Source organism: Malus domestica, chromosome 08, assembly GCF_042453785.1.
Source record: "Malus domestica chromosome 08, GDT2T_hap1".
Taxonomy (NCBI): domain Eukaryota; kingdom Viridiplantae; phylum Streptophyta; class Magnoliopsida; order Rosales; family Rosaceae; genus Malus; species Malus domestica.
Genome location: NC_091668.1, coordinates 11,413,369 through 11,428,916, shown reverse-complemented (window position 1 = coordinate 11,428,916; position 15,548 = coordinate 11,413,369). Strand labels below are relative to the sequence as shown.

The window sequence follows — 15,548 nt, the reverse complement described above, 5'->3', positions numbered from 1 at the left end:
TAACGCAAGAACAAGACATGATGTCATCTTACACAGGTTTAAAAATATCCCTCCTTAAAATGTTTAAAAAATGTAATTTCAATCTATAATTAAGTATTGAAAGTATACGTGTAATTTTTCCTAAAAATAAGATTTTCAAATTTCATGTAATAGAACTTCCTAAAGCACAACAAATATCGTAAAATATTGTTTGAAAAAATTGTAAATATTTACTTTTTATGAAACCAAAAATCCAGAAATAAGAAAAAAACCACGAGGCGAGACCTTGAGAGCGAGAGCAACCAAGAAAGAAAAGAACGAGGAGAGAGAAAAAAGAAAGAAAAGAAGAGAGAGAGAGAGAGACACAGAGAGTATTAGCAGAAGCGATCGAGCTACACAGAGCGGAAGTTCGAATATAAATCAGCAAACACCCAAAAAAAAGAAAGCAGTCAAGAAATTTCAAAAAATAAAATTACAGAAAAAAAGCCCCGGAGAGAGAGAAAGCGAAAGGCAAAGCTCCGAAGTCACTGAGGTTCGATTTTTCTCTGCAATTCGTCGAAACTCGATAAGGTCAGAGTCCAATCAATCTCCCAAAAGCCCTCTCTCATACACATTCTCCGAGCTTGTCACTATTTAATTTCTCTGTGTTTTTTTTGGCGCTTCATCGCGCTTTATTGTTTCCGTTCGAATTCGATTTTCCTGCAATTCGAGCTCCGTTTCTTCGACTTCAATCCGCCCAAGTTACTGATCTCGTTCCCCCGACTTCAAATTTCGCGTCTTGAAGTTGAAGCTTGCGAATTGGGGGAAATTAAATTCTGGGTTCGGATTGGCGGGGTGGTGTAATTCAAGTTTGCGAGGAGTTCGAACCGCTTTTTTTGGTGATTCGAAGTTAGGGTTTTTTATTTGTGATGGTTTTTGATTAATTAAGCTTGATTGTGTATAGTTTTGTTGGGATTTAGAGAGCTTTGGTACTTGGTTTGATCTCTAGGGTTTTGGGATTGAGAAGATGGGATTTGGGTTTGCATTGTATTGTTTGTGGGCTGGGCAATTTGGGGTCGTTTGGAAACAGGGTTAACCGAATTTGGATTCGAGTTTGGGGGTTTTGGGTTTTTTTGACTTGGTGGATGGTTTGCCTTTGTTTGTCGGGATATGCAGAGTTTGGAGGATTGATTTGCAATGAATGATATGAAGGAATGCAAATTCTGGGTTTTCTGGAAACAGTAATAACGGTAATTTGTCTTCTGGTGCAGTTTCGGGGGGATTACTTGTTTGTTGTGGATGGTGTATGAATCTGTTTGTTGAGAAATGCAACCTCAGCAGTTCTCTAGAATTGATTTGGGTGATCTGAAAGCACAGATAGTGAAGAGAATTGGGGCCGATAGGTCAAAGCGGTATTTTTATTACTTGAATAGGTTGTTGAGTCAGAAGCTGAGCAAGAAAGAATTTGACAAGTTGTGTCACCGGGTGCTCGGGAGTGAGAACTTGCCACTGCATAATCATTTTATACGGTCAGTCTTGAAGAATGCATGCCACGCAAAGACCCCACCACCAGTCTTTTCATCGGTTCCTGCAAAACCTGGGATACAAGCTGCAAACAGTTCTCCAAGTAGAGAAGATGGGCAGGAACAAAGCCTCTTTCCGCATCAAAATCAAAATGTACCTGGTTGGTCGAATGGGGTATTGCCGGTGTCCCCACGAAAGGGTAGGTCCGGGATACGCGAACGGAAGCTAAGGGATAGGCCAAGCCCACTTGGACCAAATGGGAAGGTAGATAGTGCATCACATCATTCCACGGGTTTAGAGGATAATGGTGGTAAGGTTATTGTGGAAAACGGGGATGTGCATCCATTTGATTATCAGAGACCAATGCGACATCTTCAACCTGTTGCTGAGCTACCTGAGAGTGAAAGAGATGGTGCAGTTGGGGAAAGACCACGGATACACAGCAAAGACCAGGCTGACTTAGCTGTTATTGATCACGAGGAAGAGGGAGAACAATCAAACTGCTTGAGTTTCCCAAGAAGTCCTCTACTTGCGCCACTGGGGATCCCGCTCTACCCAGCCAGCGTAGGTGGGGCCCACAAAGCTTTTCCAGTTGGTAGCAGCTGTGATATTGTTAGCTATTATGACAGTGGGGGATTGTCCGATACGGAAACACTTAGAAAACGCATGGAGCAGATTGCTGCAGCACAGGGTCTTGGTGGAGTTTCTACAGAATGTGCCAATATGCTGAATAATGTGTTGGATATATACTTAAAGCGATTGATTAGATCCTGCGTTGAGTTGGTGGGAGCAAGGTCTACACCAGAGCCAAAAAAGAATGCTGCACCAAAGCAGCAGCAGATTCAAGGAAAGATTATCAATGGCATGTGGCCAAGCAATCACATGCATATGCAGAGCAGCAGTGGGCCTGTGGAAGAGCAAAGACCTCAGTGTTCAATATCTTTCCTTGATTTTAAGGTTGCAATGGAGCTAAATCCACAGCAACTTGGAGAGGATTGGCCATTGCTGCTGGAGAAGATTTGTATGCAAGCATTCGAGGAATGAAAGATCCTTGTGAAGATAAATTTATCCCAAAGTTGTGGTTGGGTCGGTCTGTTCTGGTTCAAAGGTCCTGAGATCACCAGTTATTGGAGATTATGGGTTCAAATAATTGTAATCTCATTGCCAGGACGCACCAGATGGTTCCTATGTGGGTAAAGTTCCGGGTATTGCATGGGGAAATCATCTGTTTGAGCATCAAATGTCTGTAATTGCTGGCTGCGGAGCCAGGACTGATCCACAATTATCTAACTGCAACCGTTCAAGGGCGTTTCAAACTGAATCCCCATGTTTGGTTGTTCTGTTGTATGTGTAACATAGATGCTGCTGTATTTGCTACCGCTCCAGACCTCACGCTTTTGTGTAATTGCAGCCAGTGGAGAAAATATAAGAAAATTTTGCAGGGGTACTGTTCTGTTGCTCGGTGAGAGGTATAATTGCTTGTGTAAGAGCTGCAGTATCCTCTGTATGTACTTTAGAATCTTAAAATTGATTTAAATTTCAATATCAATAACACATCGACATCAATTGAGTTGTCCTTGATTGCATGAGTTTAACTTTAGTGTTCATAAATGACACTCAAAGTAATTATCTGCCAAATTATCGTTCTCTGCTCATCTGTTCTAGTTGACATCTGCATGCACACACCGAAACACAATATTTCTAATTACTGTAATTTTTTTAGGTAAGCAGCTTAATTTTTTTTTCCTGTTAATTCTGATGTCTGATTCAAATTTGACAATATAAGTGGAAGCTTGTTAAATTTAAAGTGGAAGCTTGAGCTTCATCATGAGGAATATAAGCAAAAAATTAGAAGTACAAGGAGAAACAAAATGAGTGAAATCTATATAAATATAACTAAATCAAATGAAAAGAGGAACAGTTGTTAATATGCAAATCTTTGGCATGATTCAAAACTTATCTGATTCGGGTTGTTTCGAGTAAACCCGCTAGTATATTGATTTACGTTGCAGTATCATGCTGCAGATGAAAATAATTCTATGAAATGTATGAGATATGTAATATAGCATCGGGCGTGTACTCAATGATGAAGAAATGGCACATATTTGGATACATTTTTGGTATGAATTCTGGAATTATGCACTCCTCTCACAGGTATGGAAATTGATTCCTGGATTATTGCTTTGTATGTCCCATGCGTTCTCATTCTTTTCCATTTTATCAGTCATATAATCCTTGCTTGTCAACATGCATTTGTCTCATCACCATTTCTGCCTTCTTTTCTCGTACTATTTTTGGACCAGGTTTCTTAAGCACTGTTGTTTTCCAAGCCTGAATTTGAAATTCCGATCCATCGTTGTAAATTAATTTTGGTATTTCCAGTTCTGGTGGGTCAGTTCAGATTTGTATTTTCTGGCGAAACGGATTACAAATTTGATGAGTCAGTTTCACAAATTGCTTGAATCTGAGGGTTACTTTTCTGCATCTTTCTTATTTTTTGGTAAACTAGTTTTCCGCATCTTCATTAAACAACTGTTCTGCTATTCCTCGGAAGCTTCAGATTCATACGAAGCAGAACCTAGTTCTTGGTTATTAACCGTCTATCTTGGTTATCGTATCTTTGACCTCTGTTCTAATGGCTAAAACACACGGAGTATAATTCGTCAGTTATAAACAATGAAAATCCAATCATTTGTGCTTTTGGGAAAATGGAGCAAAAGCAGAATCCCTAGGTTTCTTCAACAGATTTGATGTGGCTGTTGGGATCATGTTCATAGGTCACTTGTCTTCCGAACTGTTGTCGTTGGTTGTTTTTTATGGGCCCCGACACATCCTCGGACTTACGTCACAACAGCTGCTAGGTTTTCAGTGGAATGGAAAAAACCAGTGTGAGATATTTGTGGCTTCATTTGACATAACCGGATCCCCTCCGGATCCAAAGGAACTTAGCCCACTCATCAAATGATCTAGACTATTGAAATTTAATCCAACGGTTACAAACGGGGAGTTCTCTAAAAGTTATAATAATTGTAACCGTTGGATCAAATTTCAATGGTCCGAATCATTTTATCTTTGGACTTAGTTCCTTTAGATCCGGAGGGGATTGGGTTCCTCATTTGACGTCAGAGACCATGGTTATCTGGGAACTTGGAAGCTCATGGAAACCTTCAGTTATTGCATTTCCACAGTGGATAAAAAGGTTGTGGAAATTTTTTTCTGAAATGGCATCATTTGATTTGCATACTCCTTTTGACTTTTGGGCTGTTTCCTGGTTTTGCATTATTCATCTTATGTTGTTTTTTCTTATGTAACGTGTCGCACACCTCTCTATTTGTTTCTCTCTTCGCATGACTGCAAACGTTTTAAGGTGCTTGGGATACTTTGAGATTTTTAACTATAGGTGTTAATTTTTGTATTTTTGATCAAAGTTTTAACCGTTAAAACTTTCCGAGTATGCAATACTATGGAGTATCATAGAAAATCACCACATGACTAACCATGCGATGAAAGAGAGAGAGAAGAGGGTATACAACATGGGATAGGTAAGTCGGGTCTCCATTACTGCGACTTAGGTTTTCTTCTCCGTTTAATTTATTGGTTATGAGTAATTTATGTGGATCTATTCTAATAAAGAATTAAAAAATTCTAGAGTACAATAATTTCGAGTTATATTAAATTTAGCTAGTGGACATGCACTTAAGAATTTGAGAGAATTTAACGGGTCGACCCGAGTCACATAAAAGGACAAGCATGAGCATGTACTTAAACATACAAACAAGTACAATATGGGACCAGTGAAGTGCCGGCAGCAGTTTGGATTTTGGAACATCAAATGTTGGCTTTATTTACATGCGACATTTCTGGGCAGTACCAAAGTCGACTGATCCTTCCCATGCTTGCAGCTGTGTCATCCCTAATTTTGGGAACAACGGAAACCGAATTTTAGGATCCAACTCTTTCCCATGTCACTTGAGCAAACACTCGACAGTACCAAAATTGTTCTGTCGGACAAATACCGTAATTTAACTGTTTGGTCGAAATCGGAGTTTTATAGCCCTGTTTTTGCAGCCTCAATTTCAAAATTTTGTTCAAGATCAATTTCCGACGACGCTCGAAGGCCACGAGGCATCAGTGTATTTGAAGCAAGTTCGAAAACCGATCATTGCCAGAAACAGTTGGGAAAACTAAAAATTCCAACACTTCGAGCATCGAAATGATGGCAACTAAACTGAAAACCGAAAAAGAAACACGTTTGTAGAAACAGCACCACTTTGTATGTATTCACAGTTCCACAAGTGAATGCGGATTCTAAGACCAACAGCTTGGATTTATTCGTTGAATGGGACAAGATGAAAGAGAATCGATATGTACATCGAAACAGTAAAATTCAAAAAGAAGAAAGATGAGGAAGTTTCTCCTCCAAATGATTTAATGACTGAATTATGTGGAGGGTGGCGAGGGAGAGGGCGAGGGTGCTGGAGCTGCTGCTGCTGCTGCTCCTTTGCATATAGGGCACCAATTCTTAAGCCGCAGCCACTGGTTTACGCAGACAACGTGAAATCTATGCTCGCACCGCAATCTTCCAACTTCATCTCCAGCCACGTACTCTTCCTGTAAAAAAGATAGACCGATAAGCATTACTCTGCATCTATAGAGAGTTAGATTCAACTAGTATTTCCCGAAAACAAGTTTTAAGTATATCTGATTAGATCCACTATGAGCTTTATGATATGTGAAACAACATTTGGAAGCAAGCTGAGCTAGTTCTAACTTCCAACTTAACCAAGGAACTGACTTGCCCTAGTGCAGGTTCAGGCTGAAAACTTCCCAGGGGCAACCCCTCTACGGTAGCGTTAAATAGTCATCGGGTGCTCAATTATCTTAAACTCAGAGGTGCTGGTACACATATTACACTCGGATTTAAAAGAGCAAAAGAAGATCAGAGCTATTCGACAAGGACCTGGCAGATACTGCATTTGTCATCCGCCTTCTTCCCATCACAGCTTACGGATGCATCTTCTTGGGGTGTAAACTGATAGATGCTTTTCTTAAGGCAATCGGACAATGCTTCTTCTGGCAATGCTGTGCTGACGGTACCCATCCTCTCTTCTAGAGCTAATAATTCCTGACATCCAAGCAGGCAAAAAGCGTAAATGAAACAGATGAAGGTAAAAAGTTGCACCAATTATAGTATTTTAAACCGAGCATTAGTTGATTATTCGAATTGATTCATTACAGAGGCCCTGATGATAAAAAAAGGTTCAGATGCACCCTGACCAGGCGGAATATTGTTCAAACATAAAGGAACAACAAGAGATACTACGGATTATATCTATGAGAAATGAATAGCAGTGCTAGCAAACCTCATATGTCATGTTGTCGATATCCAGTCTCATGTCTCTGTGCTGATCGTAGAAGTTTAGGCCATTCAGGAACAAATTGGTCTCAAGAACAAGTATTTGCTGAAATATGGAAAAAGAACAGTTAAAGAACAAAAATTTAAAAATGCGAACACAAAAGTCTATAATAAGCTAATAACAACCTCAAATGTTAACTCTTCATCGTGTTCAATTCTCTCAAGTGCTAGCAATACCTGCAAAATTGTTTGAAATAAACAGATTAAGAATGACGGCACAACTATGTCAATTCTTTTGTGCTCTCTCAGATACAAGGCAACATGTTGTAAGACCACACAAATGTTCATCAAAATTTCATACAATACCTCTGCTATCCCATCCATGTTGTAGCGTCGCAGTCCATCCTGGTTCCTTAGAGAGCGGGAAAACCCAACATCTGAAGCACCAGCTCGCAGAATGCCATGTAAAGTCCCACTGCTACTGCCTGGCCGGCTATAAGAATTCGGCCGAATTAAAGGAACTTCATCAGATGACTGTTGTGATGAACTAGAAGCATTCGAGTTGATAGACATTTCAGGTTCAGACGTATGTGGACCTGCAGAAGATCCACTGGATGACGAATTGTTTCCACTTCCTTGATTAGGAAGCAGCTTTCCCCTCGAGTGACCAGTGACAGTTCTCCGAGTCCTAACTGATGCAACACCATTGTTATCCCTGTTAGAAGGCATATTTCTAGCTCTTCTTGAATCAGAAGTTGAGATGCCATGGCTAGAACTGGGATTTTGTGCTGACGATGACCCATTCATTTTCTTCCCCTTAGCAGCAGAACTACTTTCTCCTTCAAAAGTTCTTCGCTTTATGGTCTCTCTCTGACCAAGGCTTGAATCTGATGATGAACAACCGGAAGGGACAACGTCAGATACTGAATTACATCTTAGATTTCTTAAACCATTCCTGGCCGTGCTAGCCCGTGTCTGGATGATGTTTTTAGATCCTGTAGAAACATTAGAACCCACGATGGAATCTTGGCTGCGCAATCCAGATCTCTGATTGAAACTCCTTCGAGATCTTGTATTTGATGCGACACCAGAGCTTCCAACTTCCATCAAAGTGACTTCACTAGACACAGAATTTTGAAATTCAGGGTGAAGCCCTCTTTGAATCTTTCCAGGTGGCGGAGCGATTTCTGAAACTTCTGGATCATCCTGAACACTACTGGTTTCAGATGAATCAGTTTCCAAATTAGAACATAGCTTTTTGCAAGGTTCTGCAATGGACTTGCTTGTGTTGCCAACACCAACGCAAGACCTCGAGGAACTTCCAATTATCTCTTTCCCACTTGACGAAGAGCGAAATATTGGCCTTGAAGGTTTGGCCTTTTCAATTTGAGCACTTTTTACAGAGTTCAATCTTCCACTACATCCCAACCGGCTACAGAGCTGAGCATTGCGGTCTCTATTGGGGGTTTCCCTTAAAACAAGACCAGATCCCTTTTTAGAGACGAGCCCATCAACAGCTCTTTTACCAAAATACTCATCCATGTATGTCGATCGCATGTTTCAATTCTGTAAGAACAGTAACAAAAAAAAATTTAAGATCTTTGATGCCATTTTCAAAGTAAAATGACAAAAATTTCCAAGTTCCATGAAGAATGTTAGTGAGAGACAATCTAGATCTAGAAGGTGAAGTATCATATAAGAGTCAAAGAATCCTTGGTACTCATAATTGGCAATTTCTTCGGAAGGGGGAAAAACAAGGAAACAAGAGTGCAGACATTGCATAACTAATAGTCCTGAGAACAACTGCAACGGACAGGTTTAAACAAAACAAAATATGTTTCCTATGCAGACAGTATGTTTCATGCAAGCACTATGTCTCATATGTAGGTAAAGCTAAACACAAAAATGTTCACAGAGAAATGAGTCACTAGTTTGTCATCGCTCATGGAAAATAACAAGAATCCAATGTAAAACAAAAAGCTACAAATAATCCGCCAAAAACTCATCGCATAAATGAGCAAAACTTGGAATCTGATTGAGGTTGTAATTTCAACAATCTTACTAAGGTCAGATTTCAAGATTTTTTCATGACAACAAAAATTGGAGGCCAGATATATTGATGCATTTCCTCTGCTGGAAGTAATAGCCCCCCCCCCCCCACAAACAAGTTTCCTAGCCAGAGACATGGAATCCTTATTCAACTATAATCTGCTGCGATGAAACATTATAAGAGAATTTTGTTACTTTACCATAGCCACTTGTTGATCATTCCATCATACACGATTAACTGCACTCGATAACTATTTCGAAATTCATCATCTGTACTAATGTCCACACTACAAGTATGTCCATTATCAACAATTTTGTATCGTAAGTCAAAACCATATCACACAAATTCCAGAACTCAGAGCACTAGCAATACGCGAAACATCGAAACGAGCATAATTTCTATGCAGAAGACAACATAATAATTAAGAAAAAACACAAAACATGCACACAAAAAAAAAAGATGATTAGAGGCTCAAAAATGCAGGATTAAGCACTAAAAAACAAGAATTAGCAAATTAAGACCTCTGTCGGCATTAGTTGAGTCATTGATGATACAAAGAGAAACCCAACAACCCAAAATTTTAATTGTGTCAAAACATAAAAAGGAAGAAAAGCAAGGGTTAAAAAAAGGACTCCAGATGGCCACATGCCCCATAAAATCATCCCAAAAAAGTGGCCACAAACCCCTTTTTTCTTGAATTATTCTCCACACAATGATCCTATTTTCTATTTTCACCAAAGACTCTCTCCCCGTGATTTAAGGACTTGAAAGAAAGAAAGAAAGAAAAAGCTGAATTTCCTGAAAAATAAAAACCAGTGAAAAGGAGGGAAACAAATGTTTATCATGATTTCTCCTCCATATATTCCCACAAACCAAACAGAAATCTTCGCTTTTGGACTTGAAAAGTGCTTATTTTTATTGATAAGGAAGAAAACCAAGCTGGAAAAATTGATCAGAATTCCTCACCAAAAATTATAATTTTGAAAAAAAAATTAAAAAGTTTGGAGGCAGAAGGAAGCAGATGATGATGAAGCAAACCCAGCAGCTATCCAATACCAAAAACGATAATCAGAGATAAAACCCAGATGGAGAAATTTGAAAAATTTAGAAGAAAACCCAATACAAAACGATAATCATTGAATTTAGATCAGAGTTAAAGAAGTAAACTTGATCATCCGATGTTCTAATTCTACCTATTTCTTCCTCCTCTTCCTTCTTCTTCTTCCTTTGAATACCCAGAAGCCGAAAGTTTAAGCTTTTTAAGGATCTAGAGAGAGAAAGGAAAAGGCTTTTCCTTTTAGAGAGAGAAGGAGGTAAAAACGCCTGTGTGAAGAGAGAAGTCCCTTGTAATATTGGACTTCCATTTTTTTTTATATATATAATTTTTAATTTTTTGGAGTTAATTTCTTTCCAGCTTTGGAAGGTTAACTGGAACAAACAAGTTACAACAGCCAAAGTGTAGTGCCGTCCGGATGAGAAAGTGAGTTCGGAGATATGTGAGTCGTTGGATCATATAAAAGGTCAACGATCGACGGCTGCAGGGGATCAGCTGCCGGCCAACCTCATACTATTTTTTCTTCTGTGGCCATTTTTTAATTGTTGTGATTAAGATTGTTTTATTTCTTTAATTATTTTTCAGGTCCAAGTAAATTAGAATCCACCTTGAGGTTGAAGACTTGAAATGGGTCTCTGTCACTTTGCTTATCAGATTGATTGTTTTTTATGTATGTGTGAATAAGTGAGTCGACTTATGTGGATGAAAACTACATATTCGTATAAAAATACACTATCTATCCATATAATAATTTTACTAACTCGTTACCGTGTTAATGTACATATAACTTTATGTTATGTCAAATTAAATACAAAAATTATGTTGAAAGGAATTTGAAAATCTAACATATTCTTTTACATGAAAAATATTCTTACGAGTCAAAGCAATAGCGCAACTAAAAATAAGTATAAGCGATTTAGATTAAAATTTGCACAAAAAATAGTAGGAGTACCATAAACTAACAATTGAGAGAAAAGTTGAGGTCTTAGTTGATCACGAGGTTTGTAATAGGTTGGACATTTTAGAAAAAAAAAAAAAAAACCAAATGAAGCTATTTGGTTTGGTTTGGTTTTTTTTTTTTTTTAATTTTTGATGGTTAAGCCGAATCGCACCGATCTTAATTGGTTTGGCAATCGATTTCCAAAATTCTTAAGGTACGGTTAACCAAACCAATATGCATATATTTAATTTTATTTCTTATCACAATTATTATGTGTAGTAATATAAATGGTTATTTATTTGCAAGTTACCGTGTTTCCATCACCTAAAAACAAAACATGATTAGTTTGAGAGTCCGTAGAATAGGGGGACCATTTGGAGAAGGCAGCAATTGCTGCTTTGGTTTCTTCTTGGGCTGCTTCTTTTGAGCAATCACTCATATTAGTGCTACGTTCTGTAGCTTTTCTAAGAGAAATTTGTTATGTATTTTCTTCTTCACACAAACCGAGAACCGACTCAAACCAAACAACCACCGTCAGTTAATCGACCTGATCGGTTTTAGACCCAGCTTGGTCAATTTTGATTTGCAATTTTGGCCCAACCAACCAAATCGGTTTGGTTTCGATTTTGACCAAAACAGACCCAAACCAACTCACGCACACCCCAAATTTTTGTATAGAATTCTACTAGAAATTGAAAATCCTAATTGGCTAAGAAGACATAGAGATAAATATTAATCCGATAGGAAAAACGAACTTGAAACCTTATTGGACAAGAAAACACGTAATTATCAAAAAAATTAAACCCTTTTTTTAAAGCAACATGGGAGAAAAACTTGAAATGTCTTTGACAACGAATTGTGTTCAACATCTACCATTATTCTTATTAGGAGGGTTAATAACGATAGTAGTACCTTTCCTCTTTTTTGGTTGTTTCATGTATATCTAAAATATATTTTCCTTTTACATAAGAGTAGGTCTTCAATACTAATTTGACTTTATATTCATTAGACTAAAAAGTGAGTAAAAATCTTGAAAAAAAAATTAGTAAAAATAGTATTTTCTCAAATCAGTTCTGATTGTTTATCACGCGTAATGCTGAGTAGTTTGGACTCTTGAAGAAAAATTGTTAAATCAGACAAGTCAAAGCCTCCGTACCAATTACCATACCAAATGTTTGTTTTGACAAAATCCATTATCATTACCGTGCCAAACTTTCAGTATGCAAAATACTTTGGTTAGCATGGTATGGTAATGGTAATTGTCACTTTGTTAAACATATATATGTATAGCACATTAAACTTAGTTATGGCATGGTAAGTGACAAAATCATCTTGTTTGAAGACATGGTTATGGCGCTTGGCAATGGTGAACCCAACTATTTTTTACTTACAACATCCAGATCGCACCTACTCCTTCCGTATTACAAGAAGGTTCATAAACCCAATTAATCTTAAAACAAAACCAATTACAAAATCAATTAACAGAGATGGATGAGTGTGGAGTCGACGGTAGAATGGGAAAGTGTTCAAAGAGAAAGAACCTGAGTTACTGAAGGGTTTCTTTTCTTTGCCTTTTTCTTTTGTCATTAGTTAGGTCAGGCGGGGGATCGAACCAAACAAATATTATAGATAATATTATACGCATATATGTTATATAAGTTATAAATCTACATTATTATATTTTTCGATACGGTACGATAATCCTTTGGTAATGGTATTGAATACCAAAACTGTACCATAAATTTTGGTTCGGTCCAATACCATGCCATTACCAATTGACACAAAATTGGTATTGTACAATTGGTAATTCAGTTAGCATGGTAATTTGGTAATAAAATATGTTGGTACCATATATTGGGCCTTGTCCTTAGACCTCATTACTAAGCACATAACCCATGTAAGAGGGAAAAAACCCTTATTCTATAAAAGGATCATCTTCACCTTCACAAAGGAGAGCCTCACAACAATAGAGGGCAATACCCTCTCAGCCAAACAGAGAGCAAAATGGCAAGGGCTGCATCCATAGAGAGCTCAATTGCCGATCTATTGTAATCCATACATTCATACAGTGAAATGGAATCAACATCAGTTGGGATGAACCACGATACATCTTTATGTTCTTGTTCGTTTGTGTGATTCACGATCGGATTTACGTTGGTCCAAGATCCTCCGGATTTTGTGCATCAACAAAATCCATCCCTAATTTTTCCTAGTAACTAAATTATTTTAACCCAAAATATTTAATAAACAAGTTTTTTTTTTATTAAATACGATACTACTACTTTAAGCTACAATTAATAAGCCATTTAGTAAGTGTGAGGCTGTGCTCGAATCAAGCTTGATTCTCGTTAACGGTTTGTACTATATCAAATTAATATAGGATGCTCATTGTAAAGATGAGCTCAAACCATCACATTTTACTAAAATATATCGTTATATATAATCTACATTAAAAAGAGAAAAATTATTGGAACACAAACACAGTGACTTGAAGCGAAAAACTCTAACCACTAATTTATTCACAAAATTTATTCACAAGTTAATTGGATTGGAAGTGTTGTGCATTTTATTTGCGACTCACTCATTCATTAGATAATTGTTTTTTATAAGGAGATGAGGATAATCGAACTGATCCCCAGATTCCAGGGTCAGAGATTTGCTTGGTAAGGACAAAATAGACGTCCATTTAAAATTTTAAATTGAGTTTAATGAATCAAAATTCATCAAAAAGAAAAAATAAATAAAAAGAAAAGAGAATTTGAGTACGCAAGTTTTTTATCTACAAAAACAAAACCCGTGAATTTGTCAAGGATCGAATCCACAGAGTCTTGAAACTTGAAAGGATAATTTGGTGAGCACGACGTTCTTTATATTTGTGGATCCACACACTCATCACTTTTATTACCCCCAATAATATATTTGTTTTACTTTTTTTTTACTACATTTTAAAGGATATCTGCCATTTCCACGAAAATACTTTTTTATGGGGTAAAAACGAAAATACTTTTTCAAAGAAACTATTTTCATGTAATTTTGGATTTTTCTTTTGACAAATGATAAGATAATTGGCCAATGAGGGTTGACTTAGTTAGTAAGGTCTCTGCCATGTGATCCCCATCAAGGTTCAAGTCTCGCCATTTGTAGTTCTCATTGATACATGATTTGTAAATTCCTAAGCATATCAGTGGGGCAATGGCACATTCTTACGTAAATCTATACTAGTGACACATATTGTAAGTCATTCCGGCTTAAGGTTGTAGGTGTATCCAACGGCTAGTGGTCAAAGTAAATAATCTCCTCATAAACTTTTTGTTACAAACAAATGTAAACTAAATTCATCTGAACAGTGATAGGAATTCAAACTTGACAACTTGGCTAAGCTTCGAATGCAATTTCAAATTTTGATTCAAGTCTTTTAGTTATTTTGGAGAGATTTTTCAAACCTGACATGTGTCCTAATTTAGGTGAAATAGTAACATTATATGGTCGTGTTCTTAGTATATTGAAAAATTACTTTTAAAAATATAACATATCAATCATATTATTCATCCACATTATAATACGTGATAAATTCATGTTGTTACACTTAAGAATTTCTCCCAATATCGGTACTAAATCTATGACATCACTCCATGCAATTATTTTGAAAAATCACAGCACATAAATTGAAGCAACTTGTTTGTATATGATTTTGACGTTTTGCTTGCACATCTTTCATGCGTTCAATTTCTATTTGCATCTTTCCCTCATCCATCGTAATAATAACAATAATAAAATACACAATGAAAAAGATGAAGGTAGCTTGCCCTAAATAAATACACGTACTGTCTCTCCACCTTAATTTTTTATTTTAGCAGATCTGTTCTTTTAACTTACGTCTTTGCTGCAACATTACGCTTGTAACTTGTTCATGGATAATTTTATGCAGGGCCATGAAATGAGTTAAATTAACAGACCTTTTTTTTTAAATTTATTTTAAAAGAAGAATTTAAATAAAGGTAAATTTACGTGACATTGCAGTCATTAACTTTAAAAATGTGTTTACTTGTTATTAAATCTGAAGTTTTCTTCTTTATTTTATTTATAAAAAAAATTAATTTACTTTTGAGTTAGGAGACGAAACGATAATTATTTTATTGTTAATTTTTATTTTATGTTTTATATTAAGATTATATTGTATTTGGTATTAGTAGACAACTTTTTTTCATTAGTGTCTCAACAATTTTGGTAACTTCAAAGACGATGTTATATGCTTTTGGAACAAGGTATGTTCGTAAGTAGTTTCCACATGCTCAGTTTCCTTCTAAAAATATGTTAATAAACATCAATTTTATCAATACAAAAATATTGGTTAAATTCTAATTAAATCACTACTTAATCATTAGTTGGTGGTCTAGTGGTAAAAAACGGATTGCAAGACTTTCTTTAAATTAAAAATTGAAGGTCTTGGTTTCGAAACCTGATGTTGGTGTAAATGCCAGACTTGTGGCCATGAAGAGGTTGAAATGCCCTTATGAGTCTTTCCAGCCCCTGAAATGGATGAATAACCTTGACGTATCACCGGTTGTCCCTCTTTTTTAAAAAGAAATTAAATTAAATTACTACTTGTGTCTTTAGTTTAGTGGTAAGAATTCCACGTTGTGGTCGTGGAGAGATTTTTCAATGT

The 15,548-nt window shown here is 36.8% G+C and overlaps 2 protein-coding genes across 5 annotated transcripts; one reads left to right on the top strand and one right to left on the bottom strand.

Moving 5' to 3' along the window:
- Positions 1-234: 234 nt before the first annotated feature.
- Positions 235-3,063, top strand: LOC103428789 (uncharacterized). Its single transcript, XM_008366906.4, has 2 exons — positions 235-549; positions 1,230-3,063. Exon 2 carries the CDS (start codon positions 1,285-1,287, stop codon positions 2,524-2,526), a length of 1,242 nt encoding a protein of 413 aa, XP_008365128.3. The 5' UTR covers positions 235-549; positions 1,230-1,284; the 3' UTR covers positions 2,527-3,063.
- Positions 3,064-5,733: 2,670 nt separating this feature from the next.
- Positions 5,734-10,239, bottom strand: LOC103428787 (uncharacterized). Of its 4 annotated transcripts, XM_070826847.1 has the most exons (7): positions 10,082-10,206; positions 9,088-9,174; positions 7,205-8,404; positions 7,025-7,075; positions 6,846-6,944; positions 6,443-6,607; positions 5,734-6,093 (listed from the first exon to the last, which is right to left on the bottom strand). In XM_070826847.1, the coding sequence occupies exons 3-7, from the start codon at positions 8,393-8,395 to the stop codon at positions 5,923-5,925; spliced, it is 1,677 nt and encodes a 558-aa protein (XP_070682948.1). In that variant the 5' UTR covers positions 8,396-8,404; positions 9,088-9,174; positions 10,082-10,206; the 3' UTR covers positions 5,734-5,922. The 4 variants fall into 4 exon arrangements, with proteins under 4 accessions (XP_070682948.1, XP_017185999.3, XP_028962829.2 ...); XM_017330510.3 differs by lacking the exon at positions 9,088-9,174 and having other exon boundaries at positions 10,082-10,239; XM_029106996.2 differs by lacking the exons at positions 9,088-9,174; positions 10,082-10,206 and adding an exon at positions 9,410-9,544.
- Between the last annotated feature and the right edge of the window lie 5,309 nt (positions 10,240-15,548).